Source organism: Drosophila kikkawai, chromosome 3R (assembly GCF_030179895.1).
Source record: "Drosophila kikkawai strain 14028-0561.14 chromosome 3R, DkikHiC1v2, whole genome shotgun sequence".
Taxonomy (NCBI): Eukaryota; Metazoa; Arthropoda; class Insecta; order Diptera; family Drosophilidae; genus Drosophila; species Drosophila kikkawai.
The window spans coordinates 10,389,977-10,408,685 of NC_091731.1; the positions used below are offsets into that span (position 1 = coordinate 10,389,977).

The window sequence follows — 18,709 nt, forward strand, 5'->3', positions numbered from 1 at the left end:
AAGTTTAACCTGTTTTCAAAATGAGTTAGAGCTAACACCTTTCTGCTTTAGAAAATAAATACCGTGATCCTTATAATTGGAACCAAAAACAATTCGCTTTAACAAGCTCTTTAAACGCTTTGCAAACTGTTATGAATCCGGTATGCGTTCCAGCTTCTAACAGCTCCTGAGCATAAATATTAATGCGGCAGCTGAAGATTCTCTCTTGTTAGTGCTGGCCGTGTTTTTCCAGCTATTTTCCAGCTACACCTATGCAAGCACTCCCCCACACACTCACACTGGCACACACTCCTCCTGTTCATATAAATATTCATACTCCCGCACACACTCACACCAGGACATGGCTTTGCCTTGGCGTTTGCATTTCATTAGCCAAAGTGGCATTGTCTGTGTGTGAGCCAGCCTCGTCTTCGCCCCTCCCTCCCCCTTTGGCTCAAAAATAGAGCACATTTAGCAAACAACAGCAAAGCAAAAAAAAAAAAAAACACACACACACAAAAAAAGAAAGCTGAAAAAACGGTAGAAAATGCAAAGTATCCAAATAGACTGAAGGACACTTAAATCCTTGTGTCCAAGTGTTTCTGTCCTTCTCTGCAGCTTCGAAAAAATATGCTAAGCGCTGGCTAACGCCATCCCTCTCGCTCTCCCAAGTGCCCGCTGAAGTGTCTGCCAGCGTGCTGGTGTTGCCAGTGCCTCTGTATTGTCACACGCTGTCAAACCCGTTTTAGCCCCAAGTCAGTTTGAAGCACTGCCCCATCTCACATCCCCAATACCATATATGTACCCCTTCTAACGCTTTTATTTTTAGCCAAGCGGCTAATTGTGAATGACAAGCGGGAGGGGGGCGAGGGCACGAGGGGTGTGTGGGGGATTAGATGCGTGTGCACATCGATGGCAGCTCAAGTGGGTGTAAAACTGCTGTTCTCACATTTATCTCTATAAATAGCCCCCCGAAAAGGCCTTGAAAGGCACAGAAACGGATGAATATTTAAGCCAAAAACCCCCAGCTGCAACAGATCCTGCTGCAAGTTTAAGATTCTCTTTGTTTCCGTTTGGCCACCTGCCAACTGGCTAATAAAGTTCCTCAACAATGGCAACAAAAAATAAATAAAATAAGGGGAGAGTCGCCAGAAATTCTCAAAATGCGAGGGGCGAAAAGTTTTGCCTAATTTGCGGTCGCTCCGTCTGGCCATAAAGGCAGCAGCCACAAGAACCACCTCAAATTTGGTTGCCAAAAACGTAAAAGAAGGCTAAAAAAAAAACTAAGAAAATTTAAGAAACTGTTGAACTGTTGAACTGTTTTTTACAACTTTTAGTGATTTTACAGTAAACTAAGAATCAAATGCTCATCTGGAAAAAGTTAATAAGGAAATATTTAAGAATTTATGAAACTACATTATTGAAATCTTTGGTTAGCTAGGGCCAACTTTTATCAAAGAAGAAACTTTAAGAATAATTAGCTTACAAAACAAATTGCTTATATTTTCTGTTTTAAAAACAAAAACTTTCAAAGAAATCAAAACCCGCAATATAATTGTCTCCCTGATAGTCCATATTCCTTGACCTCAGCAAATTGTATTATGTAAATTGAGATAAATTCTTTTCGATTGACTCGGCAATTTGCATTTCCCTTCGATTGTTTATCTAACAAAATTAAGTTTGCCTTAGATATTTATATTGGGCCACGACAAATCAGCAATTCAAATAGTTATGGACGGATCTGGCCACAATACGCCTACGACTGGCACGGTAATTCCTCGCCCCAGCCCAATGCACTTAACCTGACCGAATGCGTAAATAACATTTATAAATATTTAATTACATATTTGTGGAGCAACATTTTGGCGAACAACAGCTTGACAACAATTCACAGGGCCGATGTTTAATTGTCATCCTGACACACGCACTCTGGCGGACACATTGGCTCTGGATAATTGTCAGCTCTTCAATAATTCAGTTGGAATTTCATTGTTGTTTTGCGGTAAATGCGAAATGAACTTCTACAAGGATACAAAAATGTTTTTATTGTTGCATGTCCTCGGTGACTTGCTTAAAAATTGATATCATCAAAATTGTTTGTGCAATAAAAATGTTATTTTCTAGCGACAAAACTAATTATCAAAAACAATCAGCCAGCAGCAGCAGCAGCAACAAAATCAATTTGTAAAGGGAATATGCAAATGTTTTGCTGCAAGGACACGAATTGGGACAAATCATTAAACAACCGCATTGAAGCAAGTTCCGGAAAGAAGCGGACTGCCAAGTTCCTTTCTCCCATTTTTTCCTGCACTTGAAGGCAAGCTTTTGAACTGGCTTTGATTGAAAAGCCGCAGCGCTGCTTAGGTCAACATTATTTATTTAAGCGGCAGGAGGAGCGAGCCGGGTCGGGGCGGGGCGTGTTTAATATGCGTGCCCTGTTGTTTGGTCAATCGGAGCAGAACAGGACATGCCGGAAAAGTAACGAAAGTAGTGCAGGACAGGCGCTCGTTAGCCCGAGGATAACCAAAAAGATGGCTCAAATCTGGCACAGGCAGAGTGGGAAGAGAGGACACGGAAAGAGGCAGAGGCAGAAAGAGCATATCCTAGGCACGTAATCCATGTCCTCCTTTCTCTGTCTCCGTGATTGACCCAAAAATGCGATGATTCGTTTTGATTTTTCACTCTGTTCCCAGCTTGGCAGAAAATTGAAAACAAAAATGTGTGGCCCGTGGCAAACTTTCAAATTGGCCCACAAAACTCAATGAGGGCGAACAAAGGATGGGGCGGCGGTGGCATCCATCGAAACTTATTAGTTTGCGGAGGTAACAAGCTTTCAATTATAGTTTTCAATTGGCTGGCAAAATAATATGGCTTTAATTAGCAGTAGAAGCAAAACGCTGTTGATCAGCTCTAAACCTGCCAGTTAACACCTGCACTTCAACACCTGTAAAACCCACACAGAGACGACGCACGACCAGCTTAGCACAGTTTTCCCATTTCCCTTGTCCCGTGTCCCTTGTCCCTTGCCTCCCTCCCCTCTTGGCGCACACACGCTGTCTCTTTTTTACCCCTGCGGCCTGCCACAACATACTTTTGGCATAATAAATTAGCTTCTCCGGTTGCTGCTGCTCCTGCTGCTGCTTCTCCGCTGTTGCCCATCCCCTCCCGGCACTGCGGCAACTTCAATCTTAATTAACTGATGTCGACGCAGTTTACAGTTATCCAGCAGCAGCGAGTGTTGCTGTTGCTGTGGCAACATATCACGTATACGCCGCATATGCATTTTGTTAGACGACACTAAAGTTGCAATTGCAAGTTGCAGGGCAAGACGGCAGGAGTAAGCTCTGCTAATGAACATCATCAGGCCGTCAGAATTTCCGAAATTACCCAGAAATAGATATGAAAGACGGCAGGCTGGCTGCCTAGGAGTAATTAATGACACAACTTTCTGGTGAATTGTATAAACGACGGGTGTATATTAAATGACCAAATTATTGTTTGCAATTTAATTAAAGTAATGATAGTAAATTACTGTCCCAATAATAAACTTTGCAGAAAGTTTCCCATTCATTTGGCCATTTATCTTAATCCTTTCCCGCTCTCCCCTGGCCTCCATTCTCTGCAAGATCACTTTGAATAATGGTTCTTGTCAAATTGCCTGGATATTTATTTCTTGGTAAAAAATCCCCCTCAGTACCTTTGTTTGCATAGGATTTCTCCATTGTTTTGTCATTTGTCGCTCCTGGTGCTCATTTTTTTTGCTACTATTTTCCTTTTGGTTTCGTTCCTTTCTGCTTCGCTGGCGGAAACAATTTGTTTTGTTTGGTTACCTTGGCCTAAACGCTGAATTGTTTGCTAATACTTTTGTGCTAAAGGCCTTGCGCCGATTTTCACGTAGCAATTGCCAAAGGGGCTTACCGGACCCTCTGAATACGGTAGTTAGTTCATTGCAATTAAAGGAGATTCCATAAATTAGGGGCAGCTGCTGCTGAGAGGGAAGACTTCGCTTTGGCTCGCTTCATAATTAATAAGCTAGAGTAACTGACACAACACCGAGGCACTAAAGCCCGCCTTTCCCCAAAAAGTATGCAACGGCATCGCCCTGGAAAAGTCATCGCTCATTTGTTATTTAATCTTTGTCCGGCCAAGGGCTCAGGTCTGCGTAGCCCCTTACACCCGCTGGCAAGTGAAAGTGTTAATGAGTTTTAATTATTAAAATTTTGAAGTTTCTGCTGCTGTTGGTGCATTTTTAAGGGGAAGGGTTTTATTTATAGATATTATATATTTCATGGAGTATCCCCCGCTCCCGCCGCTCCTTCGCTACTTTGGCCTTAACTGCAGCAATTCCCAGTTCTCATAAAATGGGTTTCCTGGGTTTATCTTGTTATAAATTTTTGTTGTTTTCAAACTGCCAAGCCAGCCAGCAGCGACAACAACAACAGTGATAATAACAACAAGTACATTTTGCTGCCGGCAACAAACTTTTGTCAGTCAGTGTATGAAATTCGGTAACTATGAGTTTGTATGTGGCTGTCTGTATGTGTGTTGCAAATAATTTGCAATCAAAAGTTGCCGGCTACGAAAACTCTGAGCCACTGTGTGGTGGGCGTGGCATGGCCTTTAGCTATTTGTCTCACTCACTGCCTCTCACCCTCTCAGTTTCCAAATTTTCCCATTCAGAATTCGGGCTAATTTGTAAAATAAGCTTAAATGGCATCAGAGATGTGCACAAGGGACAATGGCTTTAAACTCGATATAAAATATAAGCAACTTTCTTAACTCAATTACATACATATCAAAGAATCACATAAACTTTCGTAATGATCATATGAAATTAAGGGAATCTCTCCCTTTTCCCAGTGCATAAACTTTAACTACCCTTGGTGGATCGCTTGTTTCCCTGGCAATTAAAATATTAGTTTTGAGCGGGGCTTATGCCAAGATTTGGCCAACACAAATAAACTTTAATTAAATGCAAAATGGCGACAGGCGCTAATTATCCGCAACACTCCCGCGATTGTCTTGTTAGAGAAAAGAAATTCCTAGAAAGAAACCAAACAAACCGGGAGGGGACTCAGGAGAGAAGAGGAGAAGTCAAGAAAACAAGCTTAAACAATGGCTGGAAGCTGAGCCAAAGCCGAAGGCAAAACAACAACAAACCAAGGCTAAAACAACAGTCGAAGGAACAACGACAAAAATAGTAAGATTGTGAAGAGATTAAAACCTCGACCAGGCTTAATTGAGCGGAGGAGAAGCGGGAAGAGGGCCGGGCCGTCCACATCGCGTATACGCGATGTTTGCCAGACGCGTGAGCTAAATGCCAAACCCGAATGGCAGCGCGAAAAAAAAGCCAAGGAACAAAACGTTTTCCACATTGCAATGCAGTGGCAAAGAAAAGAAAAGAACTGCTGCATAGACAGGGAGGGGAATAGGGACAGAAAGACACAGAACAATTTGCAATTCTTGTTTATCCTTTCACTGACTTCAGTTCACATTTTGCATGCAAAATGCGCCAAAGCAACTGCAGAGCAACATCAATGGCAACAAAAGACGGCAGCTACAATGAACACAACAAGAGTCAAGCCACATGCATTCATTCATTCGGTTTACTCATTTAGTTGCAGTTCTTTTCTCTCATCGCTCCGTTCCTTTTGGCACCAACAATTGAAGATTATACGCAGAAAATGCTTGTTTTGTATTAAATAAATTTATTAAAAATTACAAATTATTTCACTAATTAGAAAATAATATCTAAAATAAAACAAACTTTAATATTAATATTAAATTATTAATATTATTTCTCTCAGTGCTCTACAGTCGCTGCTGTGGCACTTGAAGATTTGCTTGGGATGCTGCTGTTGTTGCCACTATTATTGTTATTATTGTTGTCCCGCAGCAGAAGAGAAAGCAAAGAAAAGCTAAGCAAACACAAGTAGCTGGCAACAATAACAAGAGCAGCACCAACAATACAACAATAACAAATTGTAACATAAACTTTTTGCCGCTGGCATTTCAGTTGACTAAATGCTCGACTTAATTGGCCAACAGTCGAGGGTAGAGCAGAATAAGGCGAATAGGAAAAATCTGAGGCATTGAAAACTATACTGCAGACTATTAAAAAGACTTTTGCCTGACCCGATTCTAAAGGAAAATACGAAAAATAAAGTAAGCAAAAGCTTGCGCGGACCCCTCCTCAAGCTTGCACTAAATGGGGTCAATGTAGTGGAAATATTTGCTTGAAAAAATCTGAAATAAATTATAGATATTCTTTTAATGCAAGAGTAAAAATACAAACAACTTTTTGAAAATAAACAAGCGCAAATACTGACGAAATAATCAAAGAAAACAAACATCAAACATTAATAAATTAAAATAATTGCAGCCTCACAATGCAAATAATTGGAAACATATTTGTTAATATAAAACAAAGTTTAATCAGAATATGTGGCATAATTGATGAATTCATTTAAGTAAAAAAGTCAAATCTAATAAAGAAAATCGCTAACGGGCAATAAAATAATATGCTTTATATGATAATTCCTGCATAAATATATAGCAATAACCAATCAGCTTCCATCAATTGACTTTTCAAATAAATCAGCATCAATCAAAAAACTGTTGTTTTAATCTCTAATTTTCTCGCAATTCGCCATTCGCTAGTTTATTCGTTTTTGCATACATCAATTGCAGTTTAATTGCCAACTATTTATAGAAAATAAACGCGATTGAAGCGATGCTCTTGGCTTTGTGCAAGTGCCGCCAATCGATAAAAATCAGCAACAAATCAGCTTAAAAGTTGTTACACAGCCCCAGCATGGAAATATGTTAATTTGCTAAGGCTAAATAGTTTTAGCGCTGGCTGTAACACGTTCAAGTGCTGGTTGGAGGCTACTTTTATATGCCATTGCCACGCCCACGTTAGGGTTGAATGGGCGTAAGTGACTGGCTGCATTGCTCGTATATATATATATGGATATATGCCTGTGTTCGTATCGCTGTCATGCGTAATTACTGTTAGTCAACACTCGACTACCGAGTGATTTATAAACGTTGTTATTCGCACTGCTTATGTTGGCCCAGCCATGTTATACATAAGACAAGGTCAGCTGACACTTCACTCACCGCAGTATTTCCATGAGGGCAACGCTGCGTATGCGCAATGTACAACCATACCAACCATAACCAACAAAATCACCAAAGTTTGAACATTTATTTGCGGACGGGCAGACGGAAAGAGAAGCAAATGGAATCGAGCATAATTATAAACAAAGTTTGGCTAAGGAATATAAACTGACAAAGCGGTTGTGTTCAGAGGGGGCGAGGAGCGACAGGCGTTGCGGCAAATGAAATAGTCAGAGGCAGGGGAACTTTAACTTCTTGGCAACAAACAGCAAACCGCAAATAGCAAACACAAACACACAAGCCGAGACAACGGGGGGAGTGCATGTTTAGCAAGCCAAAATCAGAGCCAAGTTGCAAGGTTGACCAACAGACAACAGCAGCCACAGCAACAACAATTCTACTGTATTTAAATGGATTTTGGCAACGAGAGTTAGACAAACCCGCAAAGAGCACCAGCAACAACGACAACAGCAGATGCAGATACAGATACGGGAATACGGAACACCCACAGCATCGAAATCAGCTTCAGAAACCAACTTGAGAGCAGAATGACACTGGAAAAAATACTATTTCGTTACAACAAATATGTAAATATTTTCCTTGTGGTTTAGATCTTCATCTAAGTAACAAAAATGACTGAATTACTCTTGAGCTACTCCATTTTCTTTTATTAAAATGTATAAATATAAAAAAATCAAAATGTGCAAGTAAATTAAGAAACGTTTTCGCTTAGTGACTCGATATAATGTCGCTTGCATGTGTGAGCCAAAGTTTGCATTTGAAGTTGAGAGTTGGCCGCCACAGTTGGAGTTGCAATTGCAGTTGAAGTTGCCAAAATACTAAATGTCTATCCGCAATGCCCACAAGCCAAATCCAGAGATAAACCAATAGGGGGAGTTGGTCCCCAGGGAAAGGGCAATGGGAGGGACTGGACTCAAATAAAAAATGAATAAAAACTTCAACATCTCCTCCCCACTAGCTTTGAGTTAATTTGCACTTTTTGGGGCATTTAATAATTGCATTTCAATTGCCATTAGCCGGAAAGCCTTTTAACCCCAACACCAACGTCCCCCCCGGCTGGCTCCCCCTAATTAGGCTGCTTGGCTGGCTGCCTTTTCCACCCGCAGACTCATTATTGCCTTCAATTAGCTAGGTCCGTGTGGCAGAAACCGCTTACTGCATAAAAATTAATTTAAATTGCTATTTAACTGACCATGCTAAGGCTTTTCCTCAGCCAAGCGCCTCGGCTTTTCTTACCGGTTTTCGTTGTTTTCAGCGCGGTTTGGGGGTATTTTTGAGCTAATTAATTTGCGAACATTTCTGGTGCCTGCCAAGGACAGGACAGAACCCTAAAAGATTAGCTCTTGTTGTTTCTTATCCTGTTCCTGGTGCACTTCAACTGTACAGAGGTAGAGGGTCCCCAACTCCACTCGAACTCAATATGCATGGCATGTAGCGAACTTGTATCGCTTGTATTTTTCTACAGCCAAATTCAAAACATACAAGGCCAGAGTTGGCAGTAGATTGCAGAGCAGAAGCGGCAAAAAAGAAGGTAGATGGCAATGATAGAACACGTTTTAATTTAAACAACACTCTCAAAGAGGGTTGGAAGTACGCTCAGCTGAAAGGGTAGCAAAAATACAAGCAGCTGGGAAAAAGATAAACTTCACTGGAGATAAGTTCAACTGCTAATAGTTTATATGAGAGCAGACTGCAAATATGTGCTTTTGATGATAGGTTTAGTTGAAGAAAGTAAAATACTTGAAATGAATGAGCAGTAGATCAATGGTTTAATAAATATAGTAAATTATTGTGGTGCGTATTTCTATCATAATAAATTCTTTTCAATCTTATGTTGAGATGTAAAAGAACATAAAGCTCTTTCCTGGCTCCTGCATTCATCCTTAAACATCTCACCCTTGGGCTAATGATGATTTTCATTTCGCTCGCAACAAAGTAAATTTACTCTCTCAGCACAAAATGTACTCCCGAAAAAAAAGGAGTGAAAATAAACGAAAAAGGTGAAAATCCAACCCAGTTGCACACATTCAACATCGCTCAGAGTAACGCTTGCCACCTCAACTCAAACATTTTCGCCTAGGTGTTAAAAATAAAAAGCTGTCAGAGCTGGGGACTCATTTAGTCCCTGCAGCACACATACCTGGCTCACCTGCTGCCGCTCCCTTTTATCCGCCCTTGGAATCACTCTGCCCCTGTCCCGGCCCCCAACAAGAGTCACGTCTCTGGCGTTGTCATAATGAATTCAGCGTTTATGGCGCTTATTCCATTTGGTTTCATTATCAGTATGTACATGTGACCCCCACCAGGCCCCTATGTGTGCGTGGGGTGGGGTGGCAAGGGTCGTGAACCGAGAAGATGGGGTGGAGAGGGCTGCGAGGAGGCCAACATAGAACAAAAGCGCATTACACGCATTCGAAGTTGAAAATTGGGGCTGGCACACAACGTGACAGTTCCAACTTAATTACGTAATCATAGGAAATTGGTTTTTGTCATCTAGCAATCATCTAACCATTCTCTATCTATTTTCGCATATTTTCAGGTCCGCACACTGTTCGTCAGCGGCTTGCCCATGGACGCCAAGCCGCGTGAGCTTTATTTGTTATTCAGAGCCTACGAGGTGCGTTTCACAACTATCTAGATTAAATATATAAATTAACACAAAATTGTTTCTCTGACAACAGGGCTATGAAGGATCTCTTTTGAAAGTAACTAGCAAAAATGGCAAAACGGCATCGGTAAGTCTAAACTTTCTAAACCTAATACATCATTTATTGAAATATAATTAATTTGCAATAGTTTAACATTCTTGAAATTATTTAAACATTTTTGAAATTATTTAAACATTTTTGAAATTATTTATTTCTTATATTTTCCACAGCCCGTTGGCTTCGTGACATTCCATACAAGAGCCGGAGCTGAGGCCGCCAAACAGGACCTCCAGGTAATTATTAACTCAAAGTTTAATCCCTTATATGCCATATGCCTTGTGTAATCAAAGGAACACCATGATATCTTTGCCATTTTTTTGTGTCGGAAAACACAAGAAAGGTCCGATAATGACTATACTCAGCGACAGCAAAAATCAAACACACTCTTAACAACAACAAACTGTAAAGCACCCCAAAATGAAAAGTACTGAAACAACAATTAAAATACTTGTATACTCGTATTGCCTGGCTTAAATACCATTAGGTCCCCGTCGCCGCTGCTCAAAAATCGAGTCTCAAGCTCCTCTTGCATCACCCCACAAAAAATCAAAAACCAAATAAACCAAGAAATACAAAAATAGCAAAAACTATAACCAAAAACATAAAAGATTCACACGAACACGTGCTTGCATTTGAAAAGAAATCAACTTTGACATGTCACTCAATCGCATTAAGTGTTTCCCTTTCCGTCTAGCTCTCGCTATCCCGCTCTCCAACTATCTCTCTCTCTCTGTGTATCTCTTTCCTCTCTCTCTCTCTGTCTCTCTCTCTAACTTCTCAGTGAGTTACCCATCTTATTGTTTATGGTATTTGCATATCTTCCCCCTATTATTTGCTCATTCCACCAAACTCTTTGACACGCAGAGAACAAACACACACACGTAAACCGATACACTCATCACACCCACACCCACCCCCCCACACACACTTTCATCTCTGGCAAAAACTCGGCAAAATGGCAAAGCAAAAAGCACCAACAACCAGACTAGCAACAAAATGAAAGCCACGTCTCAATCTCAAGCCTGTGGTGCATGTCCCCCCAGCCACGCCCCCAGAAAACCACCCCGCCCTCTGGAAGAGCACAGTTAATTCGTAGGAATTTCGCCAATGATACCTTCAGATTTTCATGATTAATAAAATAAATGAAATAGACTTCCACTAATTTTGATAAATAAAAGTAGATCCTACGAATTTTTGAAATTAATCAACAGAGAAACAATTATTTTTTGTTTTGAGCGATAGGAATACAAGTTAGGAAGTCTGTAACCAAAAGTTACATTTTAAATTAGGTTAAGAATTTGTGAATTAATTTAAATTATATCTAGATTTATTTTACATCGAGTTCATTAATAGAGAAATCCAATATGCCAAATTTTTTGCCTTCGTTTTAAAATCCAGTAAAAACAATACACATCGCCAAGACCAACTTCCGCCACTAACCCGTCCCATAAAAACTCCGTCTACAGAGCAGGCACCTTGCAAGACAAAATCTACGTTGAATGTCTCCCGCCCCACCCTCAAGCAATATGTTATTAGATCTATTCTCAAAAAAAAAAATCTACCACCATTTTTTTTTAACGTCACTTTTACGCGACATTCAAAATTATTTTTGGCGAATTGTTGCAAAATAAAACAACATGTAAAGTCTCTCCCAAAACTTTTGAACTTTGCTGAAAGAAAAAGAAAAAAAAATTACCTAAAAAAGAGAATATACAAACCGCTGTATTTTGATCTGATCATTTACAGCAGGGTGTACGCTTCGACCCCGATATGCCCCAAACAATTCGCTTGGAATTCGCCAAGAGTAACACGAAAGTGAGCAAACCCAAACCACAGCCCAATACAGCGACAACAGCCTCACATCCTGCATTGATGCACCCACTCACTGGACGTAAGTAAAAATGAAAAGAAAATCAAAAGAAAAAGAACAAAACCAAAATGAGATCTCGGCAGCTGCTAATTTCTTTAATTTTGTTTCGTTTCCTTTTGTGTATGTAGTTGATATTTATAAGAAACCAAATAACTATGTTTAAGGGTACAACAAAACCGAACCGAAGGCGTACTCGATAACGTATGCTGAGCACCTCCAACTATCGAAGAACACACACACTCTAACACACACACACACACCGAACACCCACACACTGAAACACCAAACTATCCAACAATTGAGCAGTTTAAAATGTTAAATATTAAACAAAGACCAAGCCAAAACTTGCTTCAAGTGCACACAACTTTATACATATCAGCAAAATAAATATCGTAAATTCTTTCGTATGCTATATCTACCGTATTAAATTGTTATCTCTGCATACTCGAAGTCGCTATATATATATATATATTCCCAACTAGGTTACAGCCACAATAACTACAACAACTAAGTATAATGTACCGCACTTTGATCACTCGTAACACTTTGTGCAACTCACACACACGCTCAGCCACACACCAGAACATTACACTTGACAAAAATAAGAGAAGAAAATAAGCCAAAGAGCTAAGCAAAATATATATTCGAGGCCAACTGAAGGAACAATATATAGCAAAAACTTAAAACTTATGTTGAAAACGTCAGTCAAGCATATTCAACCTAATGGTTCCCATCTTCAATCGCCACTTAAATGAAAGACTGAGACAACGAACTTTCAACATTTTAAAATTCAATTAAAATTATTTTCTTGTTTTGAAACCCGTTCTCGTTCTTACCATTTTGATTTTTGTCAACTAAAACCTGTGTTTAAATATCCCGTAATACTCCAACGTAGGCGATCTCCCATCTGACTTACCCCATGTATCTTCTTCTCGACTCGCAGATCTGGGTGGGCCCTTCTTTCCGGGCGGACCCGAGCTATGGCATCATCCGCTAGCCTACTCGGCAGCCGCCGCTGCTGAGCTGCCCGGAGCCGCTGCACTGCAGCACGCCACGCTAGTGCATCCGGCCCTGCATCCGCAGGTGCCAGTGCGCTCCTATCTCTGACTAAATACAGACAAAGTAATGGAGCAGCCTATGCATCAAGTAAGTTCAACCTCTTTAATATGTAAAATAATCAAAAAATGAATACAACTTTAAAGAGAAGTAAATAATTGACTCGTTGCCGTTTTCAGACTCAAATGACCATGCCGCCACATCATCAGACAACTGCTACTGCTATTCATCCCGGAGCTGCGATGGCTCACATGGCTGCGGCCGCGGCGGCTGCGGCTGCCGGCGGGGGCGGGGGAGCGGCTAGCGCCGCTGCCACACCACAGAGCGCTGCTACAACGGCCGCCAACAATGTGGCTGCCGCCGCTGCCGCTGCAGCCGCTGCTGCTCAGCACCACCACTTTCTGTCTAGTCCGGCGCTGGCCAGTCCCGCCGGGTCCACGAACAACGCCAGCCACCCGGGGAACCCGCAGATCGCGGCCAATGCGCCCTGCTCCACGCTGTTCGTAGCCAATCTGGGACAGTTTGTGTCGGAGCACGAGCTGAAGGAGGTGTTCTCTAGGTAAATTTTGCAGGACAAGTGCCTCTTAACAGACCTTGACCAGGCCACTTTTGTTGACACAAAGAAAACCGCACTGAGATCACAAGATCACAGATCACAGATCACCACAGTAAAGCCACCGAACCACCTCCACTAACCACACATAAGCAGCATAACACCACTATTGACGGCACCTCGTGATCTTTCTTAACCGAATACTAACCGAAAACTTTTGCGTTCTCTTCCTTGGTTCGTTTGTTGCCCACCATCTCCCACCCGATCACTCTCTTGTATGATACATGATAATCGACATATATATCTCAAAAATTATATATATACCCAACTATGATATATAATATGCACAGTATGCCTGGCTTTTGTCGCCTACGAATGCACACAAAAGGTACGCACCCAATCACAACTTCTATGCCTCTGACTTTGTCTTCAACTCTGACCTCAACAAAACCAACTTCAACTTCCTACTCCTCAACATTCGCCCTCGACCCGTCTCCGCCACCAGCCATGGCAGCAGCAACTGGCTCAAGCTGCTCCACCAGTAATGGCGGCGCCGGCAGCAACGCCACCGCTGCCCTCCAGCAACATCCGGTGGCATTCATCGAGTTCAAGGACCCACCGAGCGCGTCCCAGGCCATGCAGCAGCTGCAGGGTAAATATCTCCTCAGCTCGGATCGCGGATCCATTCGCATCGAGTTTGCGCGCAGCAAAATGATCACCGAGGTGGCCATGATGAACACCAAGCCGCCACCGCTACCGGCAACAGCACCGCCACCACCGGCACCGCCAGCCCCACCCCTGTATATCATGAACAGCAGCGGTGCTGTGGAGCATCTGCTGGTGTCTGCCCCACCACCGGCGACTGCACAGCAGCAACTCCAGATGCAGCAGCTGCAGCAGCACCTGCAACTGCAGCACCAGCACCAGCATCAGCAGCAGCAACTCCAGCTGGCAGCGGCAGCGGCAGCACCCTGCACCACAGAAAGCACCTCAACCAACAGCACCACCACTAGCGTTGTTGTTAACTCACTACAGCACCACCAACTTCATCATCCAAATCAGCACCACCAAAATCATCTCTTTAGAGACGTATGTATTATTCTGGGTGAACCAAATGAACCAAGTTTCTTCTATGTCTATGTCTGTGTGCCGTGTACAGTAATCTAACCCTAGATTGAGCCCCCACCCCGCCCATTGTCATTAGTTGCTTCACTAACTGCACACTCTTTAGCCCATAAATATTAGAATAAGCCATTCAATCCGCAAAAAGGTTTCCCGGGCCCAAAAATCCCTCAAATGCATGACCCGACCACATTCCTTATTCCCGGCCCCGTGTTCCCCGAAAAATAAAAACGAACCCCATTAACTATTTATAAAATTTTGCAAATTGTTATTGTTAAGCTTGCTCGTTTACTTTGCATGCTACCCCACCACCACCACCAACAACACCACAGCAGCAGCAACATGAGCAGCAAGCAACTACCCAGCAGCAATCAGCAACAACAAGTAAGAACCTACCCAAGGGATGGCCATGGCCGCACCAGCCTCGCACATACTCCCCAAGTGTGGGTGAGCCATAACCGTAGCAATTGGAGCCGCATTTAAATACAAATTATAACACACGAAAAGTTGGCAACAATAACACAGGTTATGGTCGACGCAGCCAAAGGTTAGGGGTTAGCTCGCCTCCTAGACGTCCGCTATTAAAACGCCAGCTTCCGCTGGGAGAACGACCGACCGAAGCACCACCCATCCACTAACTTGAGCAGCACTACAAATATCTCTCCCTGCCACTCCCCACGTGGAGAGTGTGCGTGTGTGTGTGTCTGTGGTGTGACTCACGTTTCTCAAATGCTAAGAGACCACATAAATTTATTTTTTCAATTTGCTGCAAGAAAAAGCAGCAGCACTACCAGCAGCAGCAGCAACAACTTCATAAAAAATGCAAAAAATTAAGCGCAGCATGCCACACCCATATGGCCATACACACATAACCCACATGGCTGGCCCACCGACTTAACCACTGCCACAACAACGTTTAACTTTCAAGCTTTCAAGTATTTTTTTTCGAGGCATGAACTTTTCTTTAATTTATCGCAAGTTGTTGGCTTGCTTTTGTAAATCGATTTACATATAGAGGGGTAAAGCACGACTAAGCTCCAGTCAATTTTATGGAAAACACAGCGGGAAATCTGGTTAATAGAATGGCTTTTACCCTACAAAATATTAAAAAACAAAAATTATATTAAACTACATATTAATAATTGAACTAACAAAGGTAGAGGCTTTTATACATCTTAAATCTTCTCTTAGGAATCTAAAAGAAATATTTTTATTTATAAAAGTATGAAAATCTTTGGCAAATCATCATAAAATTTTTTTCTATATCCACGCATGCCTAGAATCACAAAAAGTCACCATAGTAGCCGGCATGCCTAGCCACCAAGCAACCATTTAGCCCCACTGACACACACTAACTATCCCCTTCGATCTGTGAATTATTTTCAGAGGAGCGGGTATGGAATCAAGGCATGATTTGCTCACTAAGAAGCTAGAGCGCGAGATGCAGCAACAGCAGACGCAAGTGCACCACCAGACGCAGCAGCAGCAGCAGCAATCGCAGCAGCAGCACCATCATGCAGCGGCGCAGCACTACCATCACAGCCACCAGACAGCGCACCACCACCAGCAACAGCAGCAGCAACAGCAGCAGGCACAGCAGCAGCACCTGAGCCATCACCATCATCACCATCATCATCAGCACCATCAGCAGCAACAGTTTTTGATGACGCCGACAGCGACCTGACCCGGCGGCACGCTGAGCCACCACTACCACCATCAGCAGCAGCAGCCGCACCACCAGCTCCATCAGCAGCAGCAACAGCAGCAGCAGGCGCAGGCGATGCAGCCGCATCACATCTACTCGTACGTGCTGCCGGCGGTCAGTCACATAGCAGCCTGATGGCAACACATTTGAGTTTGAACTTGAGGGCTAAGACGCTCCGCATGCAACGGATTCATGCGAGGAGGAAAACCTTTAGTTATAGACATAAAAAAAAACCAATGAAAAAAGCAAAAAAAAAAACAAAACAAAATGGAAAAAATGAAAAAAGAAAGTTAATTTATATGTGACAGAAAACAAAAATGAAGGAAACAGATCCCGTAACCCAGTTTAGTGAAATTTTTCGACAGGCAACAAAAACGATTGTAGTGAAAACCAAAAATATGAGAAGAACGGGAAAACTTGTAGTAAAATATACAATTAACGATAGATCGGAAGCTGAGCGAACTACTTAACTAAGTTAAATGCAATACAGCCGATATGTCCCCTTAAACGAATACACATATGCCCATTAACTCTATATATACATATATATATGTGTAGAAAGCTGGTTGAGAATTCGAAGGTTATTATTTAGGAGTCTTTGATGATTTTGCTTATACGTTTTTGTTCGTCCTTTTGGTTTATCCTTACCTTTCCCAATTGAACCCGACTTACAACAAATGGAATTGATACACACAAATTCGACATGATTTTTCTGAATATTTTCGTTTCATGGTATCAAACAGCTTAAGGGAATAACATATATACAGAATATTACGAAAATTAAGTAAAAGCAAGAGGAAAATATATAATTATAGCTTAACCGAATGTGCCCTTTAAATAGCTCTCTTTCTAGAATTATAAAAATATTACGAAACAAAACCAAAACAATTTAAATATACGCATTAATGTAATAATTGTATAACTAGTAAGGGAATTTTCAAAATGTTACTCAACAAGAAAACTACAGAACAAGAACAACAACGAGTAGTCGACGTCATCGTATAAATTTAAATTTATATTGAGGAATACTGAAAGCTGGTTTCGAAATTTATTTGTTTAAAACGTAAGAATAACAAAATTTAAATGTGAATTTGAAACTTACCCGATAGGACCTATCGACGACTTGAGGGGAACGTTGCAGGTGCGCTGTAGTGAAGCAAAGACTCGAACAAACTGATCTTTAACAAGGATGTAAAGTTAAACGAAACCGAAACTTTAACGGAAACTGGCACAGGACACTCTAAACTTTCCGCCCAGAAAAGCATATGTTTTCTTTCGCCATTTTGTTGAGCATTTTCTGCATGCCCCTAACAAAGACTTGAACTTTACTAGAGGGCCCCCAACCTAAAGGACTCCGGTTAAATAATGAGAAACTATTCCTAACTAACTTTCGAAATGCTAGAACAATCAAATCACATTTCTTGCTAAACCAACGATCGATTTAGTGGGGGGAGGGCGCAGAATGAGCAGGAGGGACTGAAGGGACTGAAGGGACTGAAGGAAGTGTAGCAGAGGTAACCTCGAACAAGGACGAATAAATAAAATCAATTGCATATCATCTTACGTAGCGAGGCAAAAACCGAGTATGTATAACTAAAACCAGAACAAAATACAAATTCAATTGTAACTAAAAGCAACAACAAAACAGCAGAAACCAACTACAATTAATAATAAAGAGAAACCATGTAAGGCTTCAAGGCTAACCAACTATATATAGTTATAAACGACCATTTGTAAGCAAGCTTTTTACATAATAATTTTTTAGTGTTTTCGAAGGAGTTCGTTCAGTCTCGTTTAAACCAATTTAAGTATATATACGGATGAAATCTTTAAATTTTACCAAAGTTGTCCTTACTAATTTAACACTTTAAGTTAACAGCTTCACACAATTTGTTAAACAAAAAAACCGAATAGACCCATGAGTAAATCGACTAATTTTAAATGTTTTTAAAGCTTAGTTTAGGGTAGATGTGACTAGACATACCAAAGGCATATTTGACAAAAAGAAGAAATACGACAATTGTTAAGAGAAAATACGATAAACACTATTTAATTGGTACAATTTCAGCCCCCATTTACACGGTTTTCTTAATTTTATTTCCTGTCTAACTTTAGTCGAATGTAAAATGCATATTCCGTCCAATTACATTTCTTGCTTTCCTCTTGCCCGAAAATATCATCTCTTCGCCAGCATCGCGTTGGTTCGAAAGCATCATTAAAAGTTAAGAACAGAGGTCTACTTATAAGTCTGCAATCTTTACACACACACACACACACAACACACACATGCAAACACTCTTACCACAGTAACAACTAAAAATTAGTTAAAGTTTTAGTAAGTAAGCAAGGAAAATGTTTGATTAAACATATTATACTAATGCATATCATAAAATTGCGCCTTTCAAAACAATTTAAAAAGAAACAAGAAGCCCGATGACGGAAAACAAAAATATTTACAACTATGAATAAGCTTAAATAACAAGAAAAACCATTAATAGAAGCTAAAGTATGAAACAAATATTTTCGAAATTAATTTTTAGATTCTAAGCAAGAAGGTTGAGGAGCCTCAGAAT

The 18,709-nt window shown here is 41.2% G+C and overlaps 1 protein-coding gene across 1 annotated transcript in view; it reads left to right on the forward strand.

Annotated features, from left to right (window-relative positions):
- Nucleotides 1–15,844, forward strand: part of cpo (couch potato) — a gene marked incomplete at its 5' end in the record, with an annotated part of 47,076 nt that extends 31,232 nt beyond the window's left edge. The window contains 9 exon segments of the mRNA XM_070287534.1: nucleotides 9,662–9,739; nucleotides 9,804–9,857; nucleotides 10,001–10,063; nucleotides 11,580–11,721; nucleotides 12,644–12,846; nucleotides 12,936–13,315; nucleotides 13,660–13,697; nucleotides 13,815–14,398; nucleotides 15,818–15,844. Coding sequence (XP_070143635.1) covers nucleotides 9,662–9,739; nucleotides 9,804–9,857; nucleotides 10,001–10,063; nucleotides 11,580–11,721; nucleotides 12,644–12,846; nucleotides 12,936–13,315; nucleotides 13,660–13,697; nucleotides 13,815–14,398; nucleotides 15,818–15,844 — 1,569 coding nt within the window.
- Between the last annotated feature and the right edge of the window lie 2,865 nt (nucleotides 15,845–18,709).